The sequence below is a fragment of the Pyrgilauda ruficollis genome, unplaced genomic scaffold, assembly GCF_017590135.1.
Source record: "Pyrgilauda ruficollis isolate IOZ18807 unplaced genomic scaffold, ASM1759013v1 scaffold79, whole genome shotgun sequence".
Lineage (NCBI taxonomy): Eukaryota > Metazoa > Chordata > Aves > Passeriformes > Passeridae > Pyrgilauda > Pyrgilauda ruficollis.
This window is the reverse complement of record NW_024529821.1, coordinates 4496738-4520896: the sequence shown is the minus strand read 5'-3', so window position 1 is coordinate 4520896 and position 24159 is coordinate 4496738. Positions and strand designations below refer to the sequence as shown.

The 24159-nt window shown below is 53.2% G+C and overlaps 2 protein-coding genes across 2 annotated transcripts in view; one reads left to right on the top strand and one right to left on the bottom strand.

The window, feature by feature from the left end:
- SLCO2A1 (solute carrier organic anion transporter family member 2A1) overlaps positions 1-21531 on the top strand; it is a 26645-nt gene extending 5114 nt beyond the window's left edge. Inside the window, exons 2-14 of the mRNA XM_041486802.1 lie at positions 5559-5696; positions 7563-7725; positions 9215-9430; positions 10512-10610; positions 12186-12313; positions 13336-13417; positions 14313-14477; positions 14784-14973; positions 15975-16134; positions 16471-16634; positions 16787-16851; positions 16952-17075; positions 17171-21531. Coding sequence (XP_041342736.1) covers positions 5559-5696; positions 7563-7725; positions 9215-9430; positions 10512-10610; positions 12186-12313; positions 13336-13417; positions 14313-14477; positions 14784-14973; positions 15975-16134; positions 16471-16634; positions 16787-16851; positions 16952-17075; positions 17171-17291 — 1815 coding nt within the window. The 3' untranslated portion in view covers positions 17292-21531. The remainder of the gene's footprint in view (positions 1-5558; positions 5697-7562; positions 7726-9214; positions 9431-10511; positions 10611-12185; positions 12314-13335; positions 13418-14312; positions 14478-14783; positions 14974-15974; positions 16135-16470; positions 16635-16786; positions 16852-16951; positions 17076-17170) is intronic.
- The window catches only part of LOC121363982 (ovotransferrin-like), a 21917-nt gene continuing 17933 nt past the window's right edge, over positions 20176-24159 (bottom strand). The window contains exons 23-25 of the mRNA XM_041486790.1: positions 23690-23826; positions 22768-22822; positions 20176-22029 (exon numbers count right to left, since the gene is read on the bottom strand). Of these exons, the coding sequence (XP_041342724.1) occupies positions 21813-22029; positions 22768-22822; positions 23690-23826 (409 nt within the window). The 3' untranslated portion in view covers positions 20176-21812. The remainder of the gene's footprint in view (positions 22030-22767; positions 22823-23689; positions 23827-24159) is intronic.

The window sequence follows — 24159 nt, the reverse complement described above, 5'->3', positions numbered from 1 at the left end:
CCTGGGATAAGGAAAAAGATAGGCAAGGAAAAAGATAGGTTGGAAAGTTTAGTGGGATCAAGGTCTAGGAGACCAGAGACAAGGTAATTTTATGAGGGGTGAGGTGGTTGGGTGCCCAAACACAAGCAAGGAGTGGTCAGTATAGATAAGATTATCGGGAGCAGGACGGGAGAGGAGTGACGCTGATAGGGAGCACGAGGCTGGCCGGGCGGGAGCAGTGTTTGCACACACTTCTGGGTCAGGCAAAACATAGCCAGCCTGGACCTGCCCTCAAGGAAACCCTCGTCGGATCCTGATGCCCCAGAATGAAAAGAGACCTTCAGGGAGGAATGAAGGAAGACCAACCACCCAACCTGCCGGAGGGAGGAAAGGCTGAGGGATGCCCGGCATCCTATCTTGAGGGCGGTATTTTCTTGGGAAGCATCCCACACTGAGGGTCCACCTCAGCAATCCTCTGCAGCCGAAGACCCCCCTTCCGGGCAAAGCTGGGCTCATCTGGGCCTTGCAAAGGGATACAGTGCCAGGAAATCCCATGTCTGTGTTTGTTGCAAAAAAGAGCAAATATTGTCTTTGCACGTGACAGCCGGGGGTGTAAAACGTGCGTGGCTTGGCAGTAGACAGTCGTCATTCCAGCGTGCTTCAGGCAACCCCTGATCAGGTTAATTTTCTTATTACTTTATTGTTTGTAATAGAAATCCCACTGAGAAGCCAGCTTCTGCCACCAGACCAGGCTCAGAGGTTTTGTGCTAAAGAATGGGCTCTGTGCAGGGTGTTTGGTTCCCTTTGTGGAAATGCTGTGCTTTCTTTCATCTTTCATGGTACTTTTTGATCTACAAATCCAGGCAGCTGCCCATAGGAAAGTGATGCCAAGGAGGAATGTATTTCCCCACTCTATTTAACCCTAACCCTAACCCTACACTTTCCATGTCCAGCTGATATATTTCTTTTGGACTGAGTGACCTCAGCTGTCCTACTGCAGGAGGATCTCCCAGTGTAGTAAGAGTTATCTTACTACTCTAAAGTAAACACTCTGTCTTCTCCCTCTTAACATTTTGGGGCTATTCTTATTAATTCCTTGAGTTCCCCCGTCCTTTTCCTTTTTTTTTTTTCTCTTGCAAGCTCAGGAGATTAAAGTGGAGGGAGACTCCAGAGGTGGGCAGCTTGGAGTCTCCTGCTTTGGGAAGAATGTTCCCTGATTTTGGGATGAAAGTCTTCTGACTTTCCACTTGGGTCAAACAATTTTGCTTTGGACTCAACTCCAACTGTACTCTGCAGAGGGAAAAACAAATGGAGCATCCTTTCTCCTAGTCCTTTCCAAAGGTTTACTCCAGCCAAATTAATTTTGCTCTTGGCCACGTCCTACTTTGGTGTCACCCATCACCTGGGAGCACTTGGATAAGTTCTGTGAGGGTCTGAAGCTCTCCAGGCAATCCTTGTGTCCACCTAATGAATACAGCCCTGGCTCTTTCCATCCCCACTGCTGTGGGAAAGATGCCGGACACAGCAGAGATTAGCACAAGTGCCGTCAACTTTTCCACCCTCTTCATCTCCAACCAGGGCTGCCATGGGGAAGACACTGAAAAATGAGGTGAGAGATTACTTGGGACATGAACTGTGGAAGCAGAGCAGGGAATTAATACCCTTATTAATTAATACCCTTAACTCACTCCTCCAGGTGGAGCAATGGCCATGCCACATGTAGCAGGATCCTCCCAAAGCTGTGGTCCCTGCAGAGCAGAGTTAGGCTCCCGCCTGGAAGAGCCTTATCCTGACTCCTGGAGATCCCTGGGGGCTCCATAGAGATGGTTCACACCTATGAAATGAAACCTGAGTATTTGTTGGACACATCTCAGGCGGAAGTTTAGGCTGGGATTGGCCAAATCCTTGCGAGTTCCCCATTGTCCAGAGCATGGAAGGACCAGTCCTCCCCCTCCTCTGCCATGGGATGGGTTTCTCTTCCTTTGGAAAAAGCACTGCCCTGGGAGGTGCTGGTCCCCACGAGCTGGGTGGGGGCAGCAGCCTGTCTCCCCCAGGAGTTTGCTTCCCTTCTAAACGCAGCTCCTTTTGGAAAGGAGTCAAGTGCCTTGTATAAACAGCCTGGGGTCAGGATTGCTCCGAAACGAGGGGATTTTGGGGGGGTCCACGTGGGTGCACGCCTTTGGCCTTCCTGTGCTGCTCCCTGCCTGTCTGCAATCACTCCTTGCCCGCGGCTCCAAAAATACTCCAGGCTCCCGTGGGAGCCTGTGCTCCGGAGGGTCAGCACTTGGGAGTGCCCCCGGCTCCTCAACCTCCCACCGTGCCTTCGCCCTCGTGTCGGCTTTGCGTCAGCGAAACCTCCCTGCGAGTGAGCTCGGCTCTTCCTTAAGAGCCCCTTCGTGTCATCAGGGAAGATGGATTACGGCAGCTCCCTCCCCTCCTGGGGCTGCTCGGCGGGAGCGTGGGGCAGCACAGCACATCTGGTGCAGCTGGAAGGGCCAGGCCAGGGCTGGTTTCCATGCACCAGCAGGTTGTGGGTGGTCAGCATGCACATATGGGGATGGAATACATGGGAAGAGAGACAGGGATGGGAGAGACCCATGAGGACCTGTGAGGGGACACAGGAGAGTGGTGCCCCTCATGTCCACCAGCCTCAGGGGGTGCATGGACTCCTTTTGGGGAGCCCTCCAAGTAAGGCCCTCTCCCAGTTTTTTGCACGCAGAGCCTTCAAGGTTTGGGATGTCCTTACTATAATTAAAACGGTCTGCTGAATTCAGGGGAAGTCTTGAAATCAGGCCTCATCTCCCCTCCAGACACTTGGAGTGTGTCTGGAAAATCCACGCTCCAGCCGCACAAGTCCTGGAGCAAAGGTTGTTTTGCCTTTCTCTGGCTGTTTTGGGTAGCAGGTTCTTCCCAAGGAAAAAAAAATAAATCACCCCTGCCCTTCCCCTCCCATTCTCTGGGCTCTGCACATCCGAGGGCTGAGGCTGCTGTGTGGTCTCAGGGTGGGATCACATCCCTGGAGGATCCATCCAGCTTTGCCGCCTTTCCGGTTAATCCTGCAGACAAGAGCTGGATTAGGAGGACCCATGGGCAGGGGGAAGCAGTCACACCCCGAGGTTTTCCTCTCCCTTTGCTGGTGCTCTCCAGCTGCATTTCTCCCACCTCATCTTCCCTCCTGGCAGGCAGCCCCAGCTTGTCCCCAGGCATCTCTGGATCCAGGGCTCCGTTTTGGCCATCCCAGGTTATCACCAAGGCACAAACACATCTCAGACCCTCTCCTGGCAGCTCTGCCTCTTCCTCCCTGCCCTCTCCACCCATGGCTTGTCCCTCTCTTCTCCTGCCGTGGTCCCCATCGTCCTTCCATGCCTCCAACCCATCTCCTGCCACCCCCAGCAATCTGGGGAGCCAGCCTGCTCATCTTCCCTCCGTGCCAGCATCCCCTCTGTCCTCGACAATCCATGTCCCCATCTGCCCTGGGGTCAGGCTGACATTTGCTGCGCTAAATTGGGCCTCGGTGATCCACCCTCTTCCCTCCCTGTTGGTAAACAGCTTTGCCTCTGCAGCTGACGCCTGGCTCCAGGAGAGCCCTGTGTCCAGCTGCTCTGCAGCTCGGGCGCTCCCGGAGCGCTGCTCTTCAGCCGGCGCTTCCTTGCTCCAGTGGCTTCTGTAGAGTCTGGCCAGAGACTCTAATTGATGTTCTCTGGCCACAAGATCCCCTCTCCAGTTGCCATCCTCACAGGAGCCACCGCTCTGCTCCAGATCAGCCCGCAATGATTCCAGGTCAGGCCTGGGCAAGGTGGTGGATCCAGCTTCCATCCACAGGATTTTGTCCTGGAATGGGATTTCAAGTGTGGGAGCTGATAGTGGGAGGATGGAGAGGTCATTCAGCTCCAAGAGTTTACTGGCAGATATTTCACTTCCACTTTGGCCCTGTCTGGGAGGATTTCCCACGTTACACCCCAAATTCCTGTTCTGCAGCTTTTTTGTCAGGGCAAAGTCCCGGCTTGGGAGTTTGTCCTCTCCTGGTTATCGCAATGGCAATGCAGCCTGATGCCAGCCTGTCTGCTCTCACCCCTCCCAGATGTGGCTGGGGACTCCGTGATGGCAGCTTGTGCCTGTGATCCTTCTTTCCTTGTTTTTTGGGTGTTTGCCTTCCTCCTTCATCTTCCCCATGGTCTCCAGGTTTTTCCAAGCCTGCCCTCACACTGCCAGGGGCTCCATTTTCTCCTTCTCCTTCATCTCCATCCTCTTCTCTTTTTCTGTCTGTCAGCATCTCTCCCATCCCTTTTGCTTTTAGATTCCCAGCCACATCTTTTGGCTGGATCTCTCTTCCTTCACAGGAGAAGACTCCCAAGAAACCATTTTCTTGCCCATCTTCTACCTAAATTCTGCTACAATTGCTGGGCCTGGCCATGTATCATCCCCTGCTCCCTAAACACAACTCCACCCACTTATGGAATTTGCATCCTCCAAACTGGTCTTTTTTGATTTTTTTAAAATCATTTAATGGGTCAGGGCTACAGGGTGCTACCGCCCTTCCAGATAAATACTCATAAGGACTATTGCTGCTGTTCTGGCCAAAAACACCAGGAATTTGTCAGCCCTGCAGTACCTTTGATCCCCCATCCATCATCTCGCACTTCCCGACGTTATCATTGAGGGACACTCTTCCGGTATTCAGCAAATATTTGATTTCCTGTGAATCTAAATTAAAAGACCTTCCCCCATTTGTATTTTTTTTTATATTATTTGTTTGTTGGGATTTTAAAAAATTGATTCTAAAATGCTTTTGGCACCGTGTGGAAGCATTCCATTCCAAGAAAAATAAAGGAAAACTGTTCTGACTAAATATAGATCAAAAGACACTTGTGAGCTGCCTCTTGCATCCCTGGCTGAGAGCACTCTCCTCTCGCAGCCCACCCGGGCTCTTTCAGCCAGATTTCTCCCAAACTCTCTGTATTCCCTCCTCTGCCTCTGCTCAGCTTGGCTCCTGGCTCAGCTCACTGCCCAGCTCAAGGGAAGATGCTGGGTTTGGAATACTATTTTGGAATCTTCCAGCAGTGAGACCACGCTGTGCATATTTCATCCTCTCCCTCTGGGGCTTTTAACGCCCTTTTTCAACTTTTTCTAGCAACACCCCTTGGAGCAGGTTCAGTTAATTGACTTTCCAGCTGAGTGAATCCCAGGATGCTCCATGCCAGAGGTGCAGCCTTTGGCCAAAGCCAGCTGGAATACACCCCTGCAGGATGTGGTCACCAGCAGTTACGCAGCAGCAGGGCACTGTGGTCTCATATGGCCTCAAAGGGTGCATGGAGAGGCTTACATTGGATATCAGGGAAAATTCTTCGCTGAAAGTGGGGTTAATCATTGGAACAGGCTGCCCAGGGAGGTGGTGGGGTCACCATCCCTGGAAGGGTCCAAACAGTGAGTAGATGTGGCACTTCTCCATATGGTTTAGTGGGCATGGCAGTACCTGGTCAAAGGTTGGACCCGATGACCTTGGGGGTCTTTTCCAGCCTTAATGAGTCTGTGATTCCAGCTGGGTCCTCACTGGAGTGGCACTCTCTGTTTGCCCACAGGTGTTTGTGCTGTGCCATGGGCTCCTCCAGCTCTCCCAGCTCCTCTACAGCGCCAACTTCAAGAGCAGCCTCACCACCATCGAGAAGCGCTTTGGGCTCTCCAGCCTCTCCTCAGGTTTCATCTCCAGCTTGCACGAGGTAACCGGGAGAGGAGCACCCAAAGGGTGGGCAGGACCTGGGGGGCACCTTTCCAAAACAGGGTCTCAGGGCTGTTCACACCCAGGGCTTCCTCAACCTCCGTGTGCTGGGAGGAGCAGCTGTGCTCTGGGACACCTTGTCACACCTTGTCACACCTTGTCACACCTCGTCACACCTCATTCTGCTCTGCCACCTCCAGGGGGGGAACGGGGAGGTCCTGTGGTGATGGCTCTTGGACAATAGCAGACTTACACTGGATGGAATTACAGAATGGTTTGGGTTGAAGGGGTCCTTAAAGTTCATCCCATCTCATTCCACCCCCTGCCATGGGTAGGGACACCTTAAACTAGTCCAGGTTGCTCCAAGCCCTGTCCAACCTGGCCTTGGACACTTCCAGGGATCCTGGGGCAGCCACAGCTGCTCTGGGAACCCTGTGCCAGGTACTCAGCACACTCACAGGGAAGAATTACTCCCCAGTATCCCATCTTACCCTGCCCTCTGGCAGTTTAAGGCATATTACTGAGCTGGCTGAGGATTTTCTCACTTTCTTATCAAGAAATCCCTTGGAATAAGTTTCCTCATTCACATTTTTAGGAATTCTGTCCTTCCTAGCAGCTCTTCAAGGCCTGACAAAGGCCAGGAAAAGACCTGCTGGCAGAGACTTTTTTTGCTGACACCAATTGGGCACACACTTTTTTGTGAGCTCCCTGGTGAGCACAGGGGATGCTCCACCAAGAAGCTGGACCCTGGGAATCTTCCTGGATCCCCGGGGAAGTGGATGCCCAAGTCTTACCTCAACCAGCATGGACATTTGGTATTAAAAAGATGTCTCAGGGCCCACTGAGACTTCCTGCTGTCTGTGACTGTGTGAGGTGCCCTGCCTGTCCAGGACAGCAATCTTAGTGCGTTGGTGCCTACAGCAATTCCAAGAACAAAACCCACAAAGAGACAAACAATGGAGCCCACACAAACACAAATACAAAGTTTTCTTAGCCATACATAGAATCACAGAATGGTTTGGGTTGGAAGAGACCTTTAAAGGCCATCTTGCTCAACCCCCTGCAATGAGCAGGGACAGCTTCAACATGCCAAAGTTAAAATGATGTTTAGAGCTGTTAAAGCCCATGTAATGGGAATTTTGTGGTGTTCACCCACTTGCCTGAGCGAGCTGTGTGGTTTCATGGCTTTCTAGTTGATGCTGTCTGCAGCTGCAAATGCCCAGGGTCATAAACATTTGCAGTGAGCTGGACTTTGTAGCAGGCTCATGTCTGTTTGAGTCACAGGAATGGAGGCAGTATGTTTCATTCCTTGCTGGTTTTGGAGGAATTGTCAGTTTATGCCACATTGGTCAATCTCTAAAATTTCTTCACTGAAAGGGCTGTCCAGCCCTTACACAGCTGCCCAGGGCAGCAGTGTAGTGCCCGTTCTTGGAGGGGTTTAACAGACGTGTGGATGTGGCACTTGGGGACATGGGGCAGTGGTGGCCTTGGCAGTGCTGGGGGAGCAGCTGGACTTGATGGTCTTGGAGGGTTTTTCCAACCTAAACAATTCCCTGATGACTATGGGGTGAGGGGCAGGTTTGGGTGCTAAAGAGCCTCAGACAAATCACAGGGAGGCTGTGATGTCATTCATGCCAACAAGGGATGCCCAGAGGTGGCCGAGGCCAGGGAGTGACCCTGTGGCTGGAGAAGAGAAGGGAGCACTGAGGCGCTGTGAGCACGCAGAGCCAGGGGATGCTCCTGCTCCTGTGAGCGCCAAACTCCTCCTGATGAGAGCCCTATCAACCCACCCAGACACAGCCATAGGGCCTGGATGTCCTCTGTGACGTCTTCTCACGTTCCTCCCTCTTCTCTGTGCCTTTTCCAGATCGGCAACGTGGTGCTCATCATCTTCGTCAGCTACTTCGGCAGCCGCGTGCACCGCCCGCGCGTCATCGGCGTCGGGGGGCTGCTGCTGGCCCTGGGGGCCTTCCTGGTCACCCTGCCCCACTTCCTCTCTGGCCCCTACGAGTACACTGCCCTCAGCACGGGTGAGTGCCCCCCAGCTGTGCCCCACAAACCCAGATCCAGCTGCTCCAGATGGGGGCATGTGACCGCCCCCAAAAAAAGGGGGTGTTTCCAGGGCACGGGTGATTCAAACAGTGGTTGAAGGCAGAGCCTTAAGGTGGGCAGTTGCTGGTTAAACCTGACATTGCTATAGCTTTGGAATCCTTTCTGAATGCAAAAATTATGTGTGGGGTTTCTTCTGCTTCTCCTGCACATGTTATTCCAGCTGTTGTTACAGAATCATGGAATGGTTTGGGTTGGAAGGGACCTTAAAGCCCATCTCATTCCACCCCCTGCCGCGGGCAGGGAGACCTTCCACTGGCCCAGGCTGCTCCAAGTCCATCTTTGAACACTTCCAGGGATGAGGCAGCCACAGTTTCTCTGAGAGAGAGTAGGTTTAGATCAAATGTCAGAAAGCTATTCCTCCCTGTGAGGATGCTGAGGCCCTGGCACAGGGTGCCCAGAGAAGCTGTGGCTGCCCCTGGATCCCTGGAAGTGTCCAAGGCCAGGTTGGAGAGGGTTTGGAGCAACCTGGGCTAGTGGAAGGTGTCCCTGCCCGTGGCAGGGGGTGGAATGAGATGGGCTTTAAGGTCCCTTCCAACCCAAACCATTCTGGAATTCTGTGATATAGCAAAGCCCCCCTGTCCCCAGGGCCTGCTCTGGCCAGGATCCTGATCTGATCCAGTCCAAGGTAGGCTGCTGCTTTAACTGGGAAGGCTTTGGGAACAAGCTCATGTGAACAATGACAGCTCTATTTTCCATGCAGAATGGAAATGACCCAAAAGTTCTGCACAGAACACAATTCTTGCAGAGCACCTTTGCTAAACTAAACAGGATTAGAGATGGACTGTAAAAACAGATGGACAGGGCAGAGATATTGACATTATGAGGAATGCCTGATGGAAAAGAACACACTCAGTCTGTGAACAGCCCCTGAAGGTACTTCAGTCCTGGTTGGAGTTTCCATGGCAGTCTGGAGCAGGGTGAAGACCCCCGGTGTCTGGGCTGTATCAAGAGGCAAGGGCCATGTTTTGGAAGGAGCTGGGCTACTCCTGAGCCATGGTGCAGCAGGGATTCAGGGCAGGGTGTCCTGCTTAGGGCAGCCAGCTGACCCCAGAGGGCATCGCACCCTGTTCCTGCCTCTCCCTCCACAAGGGAGCAGAGACCACAGACAGAAAAACCAGCCATGGGTTAAGTTTGCCCTCATTAAACCCAGAGCACCCTCACTCCATGGCATGAACTCTTTGAAAGTGTGATTAAAATCACAGCCTGGTTGTTTGCTGACCTCAGTATAATACTCCAAAGGAAGGGCAAGGCGATGAGAACTGCTGAAGAAAATGAGCAATCCACCCAAAATCCAGCAGTTTGTGCTTACTCAGTGAGTTTGGGAGATTCCTGCTATTTGAGGATTTAGTGTGGGAGGAGGCAGGGGATGTACCCAGTGTTGAAATGCTCATTTTTTTCCCCTTCCAGGTAACAAAAGCCAGGGGCAGGTTGAGCTGTGCTATGCAGAGAGTAGATTTGTGTGCTCAAACACCACCCGGGACCCCGAGAAGGAGGCCAGCAGTGTGTGGGCCATGATGGTCATTGCCCAGCTGCTGGCTGGCATCGGCACCGTGCCCATCCAGCCCTTTGGGATATCCTACGTGGACGACTTTGCAGACTCCAACAATTCCCCACTGTATGTTGGTACGTGGGACCATTGCTGCACACTGTTTTGTTTCACAGAATCCCAGGTTGGTTTGGGTTGGAAGGGATCTGAAAGCTCATCCAATTCCACCCCCTGCCATGGGCAGGGACACCTTTCACTAGCCCAAGTTGCTCTAAGCTCCTACATCCTTGTCTTCCCTCTACTTCCCTCTTCTTTCCAATGAATTGTCCCACTGATCCCTTAGAATTCTCAAATCTGCAAGGAAATTGAAGGAAAGAGGGCTGAAGGAACCTGAAAGGTTCTGAAGAGGAAGGAAAGTGGGATTGGTGTGTTGTTTTTAATATAGGTGCTCCCTTCAGGGCTGTGGGAATGTCTGTCAGGGTGGATGGTTCCAGGGTTGCCTCAATATAGCAGAAATTCCTTCTCCTCAAGTCCCGTTTCATTTCATGTCTGATGCAGCTCAAGCTCACTGCCTGCTTTTAAACGTCTTGAGAAAGCTGTGTAAAGAGTTTCTCTCAAGGAGGGAACTTGGATCCTGTCATTGCAAACAAATGAAAAGAAAATGTCCCGACCTTATGGGTTATCTATTTTGGAATGGGAGGGTTCAGTTACACCCGGGGTGGTCTGGTGGCCTTTTTGTCCTCAGAATCGTCCACCTCACCTGATGTTTGAACCAAATATTTTGGTTCAAATATTTTTCCTTGGATCTGAGGATTAGGATGTGTTTGTTTCCTCGGCATCCTAGAGGACATGAAGGTCTCAATCACCTGTGTGAGCCCTGGATGTCAGTGCCCTGCTGCTCCCTGGGGTTCCTGAATATCATGGAGATTACTGATGTAGCTGACAACTTGTATTTTGTCAGCAAAGCCTTGATGGCAGCAGAGCAGGGGGACTTTGTGCACAGGCAGCTGCCTTCCCCCTCTGTTCCTGTCAGATAAACACCACCTCCAGTGTTGGGGCAGTGGGGACCTTCTCACCATCTGAAGGGTGATGAAGGGTGCTTTCTCCCCTCTGTGTGTTGTGCCACCATTCCTGCATTTCCTGGGAAGACAGAAGCCATATCTGCATGGAAACTGCATTTCCCTGCTCACAGGGGCTCTCTCTGCTCCCTTTTCCCAGCCATCCTGTTTGCCATTGCTGTGTTTGGCCCTGCCTTTGGATACTTGCTGGGATCCGTGGTGCTGCGGCTCTTCGTGGATATTGGGAGGGTTGACACTGGTGAGTATTGCTCAGACAGCAGACGTCCTAAAGACCCTCTGTGGGTCAGAAGGTCACTCTGAGATGAAAGGTGACAGAAGCCACCAGTCCTGTGACCCATAAAACCCACTGCCCTGGAAAGATCTGACCTGGAAAAGCACCCCCAGCATACTCCACTCTGTCACCCCATAAGGACAGATACAGGTGGTCCTGACACCACCACTGAAGCAGAGCCCCGGGGCAGGGACATTCCAATGCCCAACTCATGGTGCTGCACTGGAGGGCATGGCTGGGGTCTACCCACTGCCACAACACTGAGGAGGTGTCCCACAACCCCTGCGTGGTGGTGGAGAGGAACAGGGAAATATGAGGAATCCAGGGAAGGAGAAGACAACCAGAGAGAAATCACTGCCCTGTGGATAAAAAGAGAACTTGAGTGTACTCATCCTCCTCCCCAGAACCAGCACCTGAGAGAGAGGGGCTGAGCTGACGCCACCACAGGGATAATTTGCTTTATCCATGACATGTGCTTATTATTTCTGGTAACTTAATCACTAAAGAATTCTCCCCAGCTCCATCATTAACGTGGCTTTTCCTGTGTTTCCTTAGAGAGATCAGAGCCTGCCTGACATTTTTGTCCGGTGCCTGATAAGAATAATAAATGAACGTGGGCAGGAAATGCCAAAAAGCCTTGGCCCACTCCCCGTGGTGGCAGACGGATTTAGCAGCCTCTGCCTGGTCGCTCCATGATGACATCCAAGCTCCAGAGTGGAGTGGTCCTGTTTGGGGAAGTGGGCTGATTGTTTCAGTGGGGTGTGGGCTCCTCTCCTGTCACCCCTGGCACGGAGCTCCCACCAGAGCTGGCCGTGGTTCCTTCCCAGCCGCCACATCCCGGCTGTGGGTAGCCGTGTCCCCAGGCCAAGCCAGGCAATCTGTCAGACCTCCCGTGAGCATCACTTGGCCCAGCCAAAGGATGTGTGTCCTGGAGACACAGTGGCTCTCACCTTCTCCTCCTTTTTCCGGAGAAGGCGCCCGGAGTTTGGTCCACTCGGAAACCGGGAGCTTCTGCCAGCACAGGGCCTTCCCTCGGTCCCTGCGAGCAGAAAGTGACCGAGCCTGGAACAATGGAGAGAAACTTTTTCCAGGAAAGCAGCACAGCCTTTCCCAGTCCCTGTTTTGGCTCAGCATCTCTGTCAGCAGCATGGTCCCACCCACTGTGTTCTCCAGGCAGAGGATGGAGTCAGGCCCCCATAATCTGTGCCTTGCTGGCTGGCTCGGGACTTAGAGTGAACCTGTGCCACCAGCGTGCTTCCATGCTGACCAAATCCATCCTGCAGTCACCTGGGAGGCTCAGTACAGTTGGGATGAGTGGCAGTGGTTGTTTTCCTAGCCAGGGAAGACACAGGTCAAACACAACCAGGGCCGGTCTTGCCAACACCGGTGGGAGTCCCACCTCCATCCATTTGCTGTTACATGCCAGAGGAGAGACCCTTGGGTTGTGCCCACAGGGACTCTTCATCCTCCACCAGTCCACATTTTCATGGAGATCTGTCCCTTGGAGCTCTTACAGTGTGTCCTTGTGTGTTGCAATGGCAGTGGAGCTGACGCCGAGCGACCAGCGGTGGATCGGAGCCTGGTGGCTGGGGCTGCTCATCTCCTCGGGCTGCCTGGTGCTCACCTCCATCCCTTACTTCTTCTTCCCTCGGTACATGCTGAAAGGAGAGGTGAGACCTCATCTCCAGAGGCTGGAACGGCCTGGAGCCAGGGATGTGTTCAAGGAAGGAATACCTGTCCTCAGAGGAGAGGGGTGGGAGGGAGGAAGGCAGTCCAGCAACTCTGTCCCATTAAAACAAATTTTAAAAGGTGGAAAATAATTAACATGTATCATTTTGGTGTTTTCAAAGCCAAACCCCACTGGTTTTGTTACAAAAATACTTTAGTCCTGTTTTGAAATTGTTTATTCATTGATTCTTTAAAGGTAAAATTAAACCCAAAATATTTCACAGTTATGGCTAAAGGACTCACCAGACCTGAGCTGAATTATCTCTAACTTTCATTTTCAGACTTTTTGCAGAGTTAAAAGGGAGGTATTTTGTCAGGGTTCAAGGGAAGAAAGATTTCAAAGTTCTTACAACCTGCCAACAACAAGCTGTTGTCTTGCTGCTCTGCTCAGGGGCTGCAATGATATTTGAGATAATTCACTCCTTTAATCACAGAATCCTGGAGTGGTTTGGGTTGGAAGGACCTTAAAGCTCATCCTGTTTCATCCCCTGCCACAGGCAGGGACACCTTCCACTAGCCCAGGCTGCTCCAAGCCCTGTCCAGCCTGGCCTTGGACACTTCCAGGGATCCAGGGGCAGCCACAGCTGCTCTGGGCAACTGTGCCAGGGCCTCAGCACTACAAGAATTTCTCACCAATATCCCATCTAACCCTAATGGCAGTGGGAAGCCATTCCCCCTTGTCCTGGCACTCCAGGCCCTTGTCCCAAATCCCTCTCCAGTTCTCTTGGAGCCCCTTTAGGCCCTGGAAGGGGCTCTCCCCAGAGCCTTCTCCTCTCCAGGTGAACACACCCAGCTCTCCCAGCCTGGAGAAGTGCTCAGGACACGTGGGACGGGGCTTTGCTGTGATCGTCAGGCTTGGCTGGGGGTCAAAGGCCCCTGGGACAGACCCTGGCCCTGCTGAGCCTCCCTGTGCCAGGACAGTGCCAGCCCCTCTCACCGCAGGCTGCTCCTCTCTCCCTGCCAGGAGCGGAACACCGAGGCCGGGATGCTCAGGAAGATGGAGACAGGAGCTGCTCAAGACACCTCCCTGCTGGAGTTCATCAAAAGTAAACTGCTGGGGGTGCAGGAGAGGGTGGACGGGGATGCTGGGCCGTGCTGTGCCATGGGGGGTGGCGGGTGGGGACCACCACAGCAGCAGGTTCACACCAGGGGGGCTTCTTGGGAGTCCTGGGGAGCCCAGCACCGCGTGTGGAGCAGCTCTGGCACCACGAGGGCCTAAGGACCAAGGGAAGGTGGGCACAGCCTCCCTCTTGAGGCCCCTCTTCTTTGGGGCCTGAATTGTTTCCGAATTTTGTGTTGAGGACCTTAAAGTGGTACAGTGTGCCAGAAAAGGGTCTCTGGGAGGTTTAACCCCAGCTCCAGGAGTGGGCATGGCGCTGCCGGCGCCACCAGCTCCTCCACGAGGTCACTCCACTGCAGCTGACCCTGTTTATGTGGAGCCAAAGAGGCTTGAGAGGGATGTCACTGCTGAGGGACCAGATTAATGACTCTTTAGCTCCAGAGGATTTCTTCCCAGATAAAGCCCCTCCCTCCTTGCCTCTTCCTCCACTGCAGTCACATCCTGGAGCTGTCAGTTCCCTCTTCTCCTCTCTTTGGCCTTTAATGGATGCTGGCTCTCCACCACTCTCTGCTAATTAGAAAACTCATAAGAGACCAAATAAACAGAGTTGCTCCCAGGGTCCATCTGCCTCTGTTGATGGGGCCAGAGGACACAATGTCCCACCAGGAAAACACATCCATGGTGCTGCCAGCTGCTGGGACACATTAGGGTGTCTCCCCTCCTGCTTTCCCATATCCACAGACATCTCCAGTAGATCATCATCATCATCCCACAGACATCCTTACTGGGAACAGGCTAAGGGTGGGCGTTTATTGCTAGTACAAATTGCTGGCGTAGGGATCACATGGCCAAAAGACATTTTTCCTACTGTTTCCCTGTAGGATTCCCAAAGATCTTCCTCAGGCTGCTGCTCAACCCCCTGTTCATCCTCCTGGTGCTGGCTCAGTGCAGCTTCTCCTCCGTCATTGCGGGTCTGGCCACCTTCCTCAACAAATTCCTGGAGAAGCAGTACGGTGCCTCCCCCTCCCAGGCCAACTTCCTTATAGGTGAGCACAGAGGGAAGCAAAAAATATCCATCAGCAGGGAGCCAACTGCCCATATTCTCCAGGCTCTTAAAATCCTGGAGATGAAGCCTGTGAAAGCTCATTTTTGGATGAGACCTGGGGCTCACCTTGGGATAGTGGGTGACTTTCCTGACCTGTAGTTCCACAGCTGCCTTGGGTTTGGGCTGTCTTGGACAACAGCTGGATCTGCGGGTTCTCCCAACTCCTGTGGGGTCCAGAGAGCTGCCCCCTGCCCATGGAGGGGTTCTGGGCAGGCAGGACCCCCCTGAAGGCTCCGTTCCCCTGCAGGAGCTGTGAACCTGCCGGCAGCAGCACTCGGGATGCTGCTGGGAGGGATCATCATGAAGCGCTTCTCCTTCTCCCTGCGCGCCATCCCGCGCTTTGCCGTGGTGGTGCTCGTCTTCTCCATCCTCATCTGCCTGCCCATCTTCTTCATGGGCTGCTCCACAGGGCACATTGAGGGCATCTACCACCCCAGGTAATGCAGGTGCTGCTCCCAGCTCCTCGTTTCTCCAGCTCTTATCCGTGGGGAGGGACACACGCAGGTGGAGAGGCAGAAGATATCACCATGCTGCTCCTTGATCTGCACTGCATGGAGGAGATCCGGGTGCTCCACGGCCCAGAGAGCTTGGGAGGGCGTTTATCCATGATTTTCTGGGCCAAACAAGCAGGGTGTAATTTTTCACTCTGGATTTTTAGGGGAAAATTAGTAACATTGTGTCCACATCACTACACACGCTCCCAGTGTTCCAGCTGGACATCATCTTTCTCCTCACCTCAGTGCATATTTTTAGCTCTTACCATGACTTCCTAAGATAAAAATTACATTTGTGTACGACCAAGGCTTGATGTCAAGTGCATTGAGCTCATTTCCCAGAGCACTGCCAGCAAGGAAGAGACTTCTGATGCCATCTTCCCACATGGGGTGGAGCAGCCTCATCCCACCCTACCCATGGGCAGCTCCCCAGTGCCACATTCCTGCCGGATTCAGGCTGTATGACTCCAGCAGATGGGGGAATGAGGGAAGACAGGGCAGATTTGGGTTTGTCCTCTTCACTTCCACAGCCATCAGGCTTGTTTGGGAACATGCCCACTTTCAGTTTGTGTCCATGTGGTGTTTCCAGCTGTGGCTGTTCACACATCTGTTTGTGCAGCTCTGGATGAAGCCCAGGTCCATTTCTACAGGCTTTTGGCCGATTAATTTTCAGCTGAGGAAAACAAAAAAAAAGAAAAAAAGATAAAAGAAGTGTGTCAGTACTTGTTTGTAGACATAACATAATTCCTGTGACATTCACTGCACGCTTCCAGAGGTACCTGCAGGGATCAGGGACTGGCAGAAGGCCAGGCTGCTGCTGGCAGTGTCCCAGCCCAAACAGGAACAGGAAAACTGCTCAACTAGTAAAAGGGATTTTTTTTTTTTAATTCCTCCTGTCCTATTTCTTAATTTTTTGCTAATTTCTCCCCCCTCCTTTCTGGCAGCACACCCAATTCCCAGCAGCAGGTTAAGGCACGGGTTGGGTGCCAATGCTCTAAGCAGATCTTCCACCCCGTGTGCCGGAAAAACACCACGGAATACATCTCACCCTGCTTCGCTGGCTGCACCAACAGCACCACCAACCCCTCCAACCCCAGACAAACGGTGAGTAAAGCAAGTGGTTAGCAAAGCAGCCTTGTTGGGAATAGTGGAGTGATGCTGCAGGAGCCCAACAAATGCAATAAGGGGGTGGAATCTTTTCCACATGGTGTGCTGAGCCCTGGGAGGGTGCCCTGGAGAATTGCTGTAAGGCCCTGGGAATCTGCTTGGAGGAACAGGGATGGTGGTAAATCCCATTACAGAATGCCATGGCTGTGCCTTAAAACTGGAGCTGGTGCTCTTATGGGTGTCCTGCACAGGGATGTGGGATGATTCGTCCTGAGAAAGCTGCTCCAGGCGCTGGGAGTCTGACGTCTGTTTTGTTCCAAACGTTTCCAACAGATCTACCACAACTGTTCCCTGAATGGGAATGAGCTGTTCTCCACCTACACGGGCTCTTGTCCAGTCAGCTGCTCCCATATGCTCCTTCCTGCCATATTCCTCATCTCCTTTGCTGCCCTGGTGGCCTGCCTGTCCCACAACCCCCTCTACATGATGGTGTTACGGTGAGTGGTGTGCAGGGTCCTCAGTCCCGGGGGAGCCGATAGGATGGCTCCCCATGTTGGGATCAACGGGATGCCATAAACGTGCAACCAGCCCAAATCTTGGCCAAATCCAGGGCCAGCAGCTCTGACCTCCTGTGGCTTCTCCCCTGCAGGGTGGTGAACCAGGATGAGAAGTCATTCGCCATTGGAGTCCAGTTCTTACTGATGAGACTGCTGGGTGAGTGTTCGTCTGTGAATGAGGCTGGGGAGCTGCTGGAGCTGCGGGAGGCACCGAACCTCCTCGGGATCAGCACCTGACTCCATCTCTCTCCCACCAGCCTGGCTGCCGGCCCCAGCCATGTTCGGAGCCCTCATCGACTCCTCCTGCATCTACTGGCAGCAGCAGCAGTGCACCCCGGGCCGCTTCTGCGCCTACTACAACAACGATTTCCTCCGGAACAGGTACCCTGTGCCCCGGCCCCGGGCAGGGCAGGGGCCCCAGCCCAGCTGGAAGTGCCAGCTGCAGATGTGGCATGTCCCCGCTCTTCTCCCGGCAGATACCTGGGGCTGCAGGTGGGCTACAAGGTGGTGGGCACCGTGCTGCTCGCCCTCATCGGCTGGAAGGTGAAGAGGAGCAAGGAGTACAACGTGCAGGAGAAGGCGGCGGGGCTGGTGTAGCCCCCGAGGACTGACTCGCACCCCCATCACCCACTGCCACTACTTTGTCTTGTTTGGGTTTGTTTTACTTCCCACGGGAGCGACTCCGCAGCTCCGAGCTCCCCTCCCGCAGCCCAGGTGCTCCCGGCGAGGGATGCTCCGGGCCAGCCCCGTCCTGGGAATGGCATCGCCCGGGCTCTCCAGCCGCGCTCGCCCGTCTCCCTGGGGAGGGGCAGCCCCGGCCAGCTGAGCAGGAGGCAGAGGGGGCTGGAACACAGGGACCCGGAGAAGTGCCTGCTGTGGGCGATGGTCCCGCTCCGGAGTGACATTCCCGGCCGGGAGGTGCCTTCCCGGCTGGGACAGGAGCAGGGGAGGTGGCTGCCAGGTGTCCCCCCGGCCGCAGCCCCCACGGAGGTCAGCAGGGACACCACACACGTGTTGGGACAAGACAGCACAAGGGGTTTATTGCAGAACATCTGGGGTTTGTTGCTCTTTTTATTTTTTAAATAAAGGTCACTTTTCCAACCGCGGTGCGTTCTTGGTCTGCCCCCACCAGCAAGGCAAGCCCTGGGCAGGCTGCAGCTCACAGCCTGGCCCGTGCTGAGCACATTCCAGCTGGGAAAGGGGAAAAAATGGTGGCAGAGGGGGACATTCTTCTGAAGCTCCACCGGTGATGGGGGAGGGCTGGTAGGGGCTACACGGAGCTCAGGGATGGCTGAGGAGCCCTGCCTGCAGTCCCACGGAACCTGCCCAGCCCTGCCTGCAGTCCCACGGAACCTGCCCAGCCCTGCCTGCATCTCCCTGATGGGCACAGGGATACAGGCAGGGGCTGCAGGCACAGCAGGTTTTACCTGAGGTTCTCATCCCCCATGGGTTTGTTGGCACAGATCAGTTCTGGTATTCAGCTGCCCCTCTGGTGCCTCAGAGGAGGGATCATGAACAAAGAAATGCCTGGCAATTAAAAAGCTTCATACCCTCTCCCTCACACCACAGTGCAGAGCAAGAGCCTGGGGTCCTTCTCACCCTTCACCGAGTTGCTGTTTTGGTTGTTTCACACCCCTCAGGTGGGTTTGGGTGAGGGTTTGGTGGGTGGGTTCTGTTAGTCCACACTGATGGAAGCCCATTCTGTGTTCCAGTACACAAACCACAATCTGCTCCAGCATTTTAAAGTAATATTTTAACTGCAGCTTTGCCTAGTCTAGCTATTATTAATGATCTTTACAATTATTATTGATCAGATTGTCAGCTCCTGGTTTCCTTCTGATCCATCTCTGCCTGACACAGCACAGCCTTAGGGTTCATATCAAGTTCGACCCATAGCCTAACAAGTCCAGCTACTGAGTTACTTAAAAATCCTGTCATTTTTTCAATGCAGTGGGCTCTGGGCAAGGTGCAGTGGGTTTGGGGCTTTGTTTCAAGGATTTTATGGGTAGAATGTATTCAGGCCCTGCTGTCCTTACCCCATAGCTTTTCCCTGTGGTCGTGGCCCTGCTGCATCCATGTTCATGGAGAGAGCCAAGGGAAAGGAGGACAGGAGCAGACCTGTCCTGGGTTTGCTCTGGATCACCAAAGTCTTCACAAAAAAGAGCTCTCTCCATGTTAACCCTATTCCTGTTCCACCTCTACCTGGCACATTTCCCCTGAACACCCACCTGACCCTCCATAACTTTCTCCACTTCTTTCACACCAGGAGTAACACCCAGCAGGATAAACCCCAGGAGGGGATGGTCACAAAGGGCACGAGGTGGCCCAAATGGGGCCAGAAGCTCCAGAAGCAGAAGCTCCTGACCACAAAGGTGTCAGGGTGGTGGCTCTGAGCAGAGGGAAGGTAACAGCTGGAACACCTGCATTGAGGAGCCCTGGGAACCACCCCCTGGATCCTGATGTCCAGGCATTGTTAATTTTGCTTTTCTTTGCCTTTCAGCAATCTCTCCTCCTCTTTCAGGTTTTCTGCTATCCCAGTTATCACTGTGCTCGTCATTCTCCTCCAAAAACATCTGCCTTTTCCAGGGGAACAATTTGGAGTACAATCCATAGCAAAAAACATTGACCAAAAGAGCTTTAGTACAGTGAAGCCTCAGTCCCTGGGGATGTGTGAACACAGAGGGTTCCTGACTCAGGGTCAGGCAGCTGCAGCAAGAAGGGGCTGAGTTTATCACATCCCACTGTCCTGCCAAAGCCATCCCAACACAGCCCTACCGAGCTGCAGCCTCAGGAGCAGCACTCCCAGCCAGCAGAGCCACGGGCTGGGAACAAGGTCAGGAGAGCAAAGAACAAAGCACAGAGCTGACTGGGGAATCAAGAAAAACAAGAAAACAACACTCAGAGTTTCCAGTTCTGCTCTCTTCCCTCAGCCACTGGGGAAAACCAGCCCTGAGTATTTAAATATTTAAAAAATCACAGTGAGGCCCAAAAAACTCCTGGAGTTCTGCTCTGTGCTTCAGCACGAGTGGCTCTGGGCACAGCCCCAGCTCGGCCATGGCCATGCAGCCATTCCCCAGCCCAGGAAAGCTGAGGCATCTCATCTCCATCCAGCACAGCCACAGGGTGCCACAGCCACCTCCAGGGCAGAGCAGTGTGCTCTGCCACCACAGCAGGCTGGAGCTTCCCTGTGCACATCACCAAGGTGCCTTTCAATTATGATTTGTGGGCATTTTTTGCTAGGTGATTATCAATTTCTCAATTAGTCGGACCAAGAAATACAAAACCAAAAAAAAAACCTCAACCCCAAAGCCCTCTGTGTGCAGAAAACAAAGTTTTTTGACAACACAGACCTGGCCACAGAGCAGGAAGGCTGATACCCAGCACTGTGCTGAGCAGGAGCAGAGCCCCATCCATGTGGATCTGACACCCTGGGAAGAGCCAAGCCAAACACACAGACTGAAGCAAGACTTGAGAACAAACATTTAAGCATAAAAGAATTTACTTAAGGAATACTTTTAAAAATAACTTAAAACCCACCATGGCCTCATGGTACCTCCCCCCACTTAAGCTGAGGCTGGTGCTTGGCTTCTGCATCCTTGCAAGAACAATCACACAAAGAAACAGCAATTTTTTACCCAAAATCATTTCAGCATTATGGATTTGAAGCAGGCAGCCCAAGACCTCCAGCTAAAGGAGTTCAAAGCATGACAAACATGCTCCAACAGGACTCTGCCTGCAGGAAACAGAAGAATGTAACATGTTTGGTAAATAAAACCCTCCCCACCTCCTGCACGGATGGTTCCTGAGGCTGGAAATGCAAGGACCAGCTTCATTACAGGCACAGGGCTTTGCTGAAGGCTGTTCCTGCTCTTCCCAACACTTGGCAATACTGCAGGGAGGCAGGAAAAGCCCCAGAGAAGGAAAAGTACACAACAGATGAGTTGAGTGATGAAGGAGGACTCAAACCACAGGGGACAGTGGGCTGCAAACTACAAAAAGGGTCTGCCAGGAGCCAGCCACCCCCCAGCCCTAAAACAGCAGGGGAAGCTACAAAGGGAAAATGTCACTGCACTGGAACCCTCCAATGCGCAGTGAGACACAAAAGTGGGAAAGTCTCCCCTCTCTTTCCCCTGTTCCTTGAGCACCCCTGCCACAAGGAGGAAGCCACAAGGAGGAAGCACTCACGTGCTGGCAGCTCCTTGACTTTCCCTCTCACTCAGCCCTAAGTGCTGACTAATTAATTACACACAAAGCAAGTCCTTCCTGCAGCCAGTGCAGCAGGAGACTGCACAGCAAATGCCTGGCAGGTCCCAGCTGCAGGTACAGATCTGGAAGTGTGCCCATCTCACAGCTTCATGCCATGATCCCCTGTAGCTCTGCCACTCTTAGAGTGTTTGTTGCTGGCTGTGGGAGGAGAGCTTGGAAGGAGAAGCAGAGTGAAGCTTCCAGGACACAGCCCTCAGCTGAAGAAAAACTCCCAGGAGCTGATCAAGAGAGGGAATCACCAGACATGGGCACAGAGCTGAGCCCAGGGAGTAAAGCAGGGCAGGCAGTCTGGTTTGGGCATTTCACACTCCTCCTGCCCCACAGAAATGGGGCTGCACCAGTTTGGAACAATGGGAAGGCAGACACAATGAGGAAACCAGCTTTTTATGCTCTCTCAATGCCTGCCCAACTTAGGGAGCCTGTGCATGCTCCCCAGCAGCCCCAACCATGAGGTGGTCAGTGGCTCTGAGAGGCAACAGGGGTGTAAACCACGGCAGGAAAGGACAGGCTCACTCCAGTCTCTAAAACTCACCTGCCAGTGCACTCCTTCCTAATTTGCTTGGCAACTACCGGATGAAAAGCCTAAAGATTGAGGAAAAGAAAAGCCCAGAGGTTCAGCAGCCCAGAGGAGGGCAAGGGAAAAGGGGAGAGGATAAAAACGTTGCAGCATGAAGGGACAGCCAGAGGGAATCACACCAGCAATTGTCATGTCTCTCCCAAGCCCATGAGCAGCAGAAGAAGACACCACAGTGCTGACTTCCAGCTGAAGTTCCTTCTTTTCACACCAAGATGATATTTGAGTGCTCCAGACCATCTTTTTCCCTTCAGCCCCCCAGCCCTGTCCATCTCTCTTCAGGCCACCTTCACCAGCCACTTCTCGAGGCCCTCCAAGTCAGCCTCTCCCTCCTCTCCCTTGCTGCCCCGAGCACTGCACTCCACAAACTCCACCTTCATGGGCAGCTGGGAGAAGTCGAAGTCCTTGCCCTTCTTCCCCAGCTGGGCAGGGCCCCCTGTGGCTGAGCCATCCAGGCTGGTGGGGGCTGCAGAGCGTGTCACCCGCAGGGTATTGCTGCAGGGAGAGAAGGGAAAGGGTCAGGAACTGGGGAACAAGGGAGCATCACCTGCACCAAGGCTCTGGGATGTCTGGGGGGTCAGCAGCATGCCAGCTACACCAAGGACACAGGGCCCAGCTCTGCCCTGTGAGGCTCAGCCAGGCCTTTGGCCACTGTTGGAAGGCACAAGGGCAGAGGCTCAAGGGAGTAGGAAAGCACTCAAGGAGAGGTGTTCAAACAGGTTTAGTTTTGTAATAAAGGACAGCAGAAGTCAGATGATGATGATGATGTCCTTATCCCAATTTGCCCATGGTAAACACTGGAGTAACAGTGCCTAACAGGCCACAACAACTACCTAGAAATCCAACACCTACACACAGGTAGTTGGCAAATGCTCAACATCAGCACAAGCAACCCCTATTTTCCAGGAGAACGTGAATGTGTGGCAACTAACTCCTCTGCTAAAAACCAGGAGGTTGGGTATTCAGCCTGGAGGAGGCACAGCACAAACACCCCTGCTGCCGTCTGCTGGCCAAAGGGCTCATAGATCCAGGGAATCATTTAGCTTGGAAAAGCCCTCTAAGACCATGGAGTCCAACTGTAAACCCAGCACTGCCAAGCCCCAGACCAAACAGACTGTTCCCAGCTCCACAGGGAACTCAGACACGGCTCAAGGGAGCTCACTGAGCACTGAGGTAAGAGAAAAAGGACAAGAAGAAAAGCTCAGAGGGATTGAGATCCCATTCCATACTTACAGCTCTTTCTCCAGCTGCTGCTGGATGAGTTTTGCTGATTTTGCCATTGTGACATCTGGAGAGAAAATAAAGAAATCAGCTCTTTGGTTGTCAAAATTCACAACCTGGATCCTCCCCCTAAAGTAAGGCCAGTTCATACTGTGCCCTCACTGGAGCTACCAGGACAAGGACAGCCGTGCCTGCAGTGGGATGAGGGATGCTGCAGCTCTGGGATTGCAGGCATGAATGGGAACAACCCAACAGTCTGGTACAACAGGGAATTAACTTCTTGCTGGGCAGGGAGATACTTCAGAGGATGGGTTTGAGGAGATACTTCAGAGGATGGGTTTGAGGAGATACTTCAGAGGATGGGTTTGAGGAGATACTTCAGAGGATGGGTTTGATGCACCAGCACTCCCTCCTGTCCTGTGCTTTCCACCCGTGACACACAAGAGCCATGAAGGCCTCAGGCAATTCCTGACCTAGGGCAGGAAATGACTACAAAACCCAGATCTGATAGTGCCCCAAAAAACCCAACTGTTACACAGGGACCCACACTTTCACTGTAGAACTTGAAAATCGAGTCTATTCCAGTAGCTGGGTATTCTGGTTACTCCAGAAAAAACATGGAACCGTGGCAGCTGGATAACTTTGAACTGCTGAGTGTGTAGGGATAGTTCATTATGCTCCAACTGATCCTACTTCCTGCTGCCTGGAGACCGAGGAACAGCTCTGCACAAAGCCAGCAGAAACAAAAAGCCACACAAAATCCCCCTGCATCACCTACACCCACCCAAAGAGCTGCAGCTCTTCCAGGCAGTCCTCCAAACACTCCAGCTGAGCAGTCAGAGTTTAAACCTAAATCCCAGCCTTCCCAGCTGCAATCCCAGGCTCAGGAGGTGTGGCAGAGCCCTGCAGCAGTGGCCAGGCCCAGCCCAGGTACCTTGCTTGTTGCAGGCGATGAGCAGCGCGGGCGCGTTCCGGAGCACGGTGCTGTCCACCAGCACCTGGTACAGGAACTCTGCCACGTCCTTCACCTCCCGCTGGAAGGCCACGCTGTCCACCACAAACACGATGGCCCTGGGACAAGAGGGAAGGACAGGTGCTGGGGATGAAGCTCTGCAGTCACCTTCCCCTGCAAGTATTCCAGCCTGGGCTGAGATTTTCACATCTGGTCCCAGCCAGCCCAAGGCAGGCTGGCAGCACGGATGAAATACATCCCATGAAATACATCCCATGGCCAGCCCCAGCTCCAGCAGGAATTCTTCCCCTGTGTGCCCCAGGATATCCCACAGCCCCCAGACCTCCCTCCTGCAGAGGCTTTGCCTCCTGGTGCACCACAAGCACAGGAAGAGGGAATTCATGGTGGGATTTTTGGGATTGTCCTGTGCAGGGTCAGGAGCTGGACTCGAT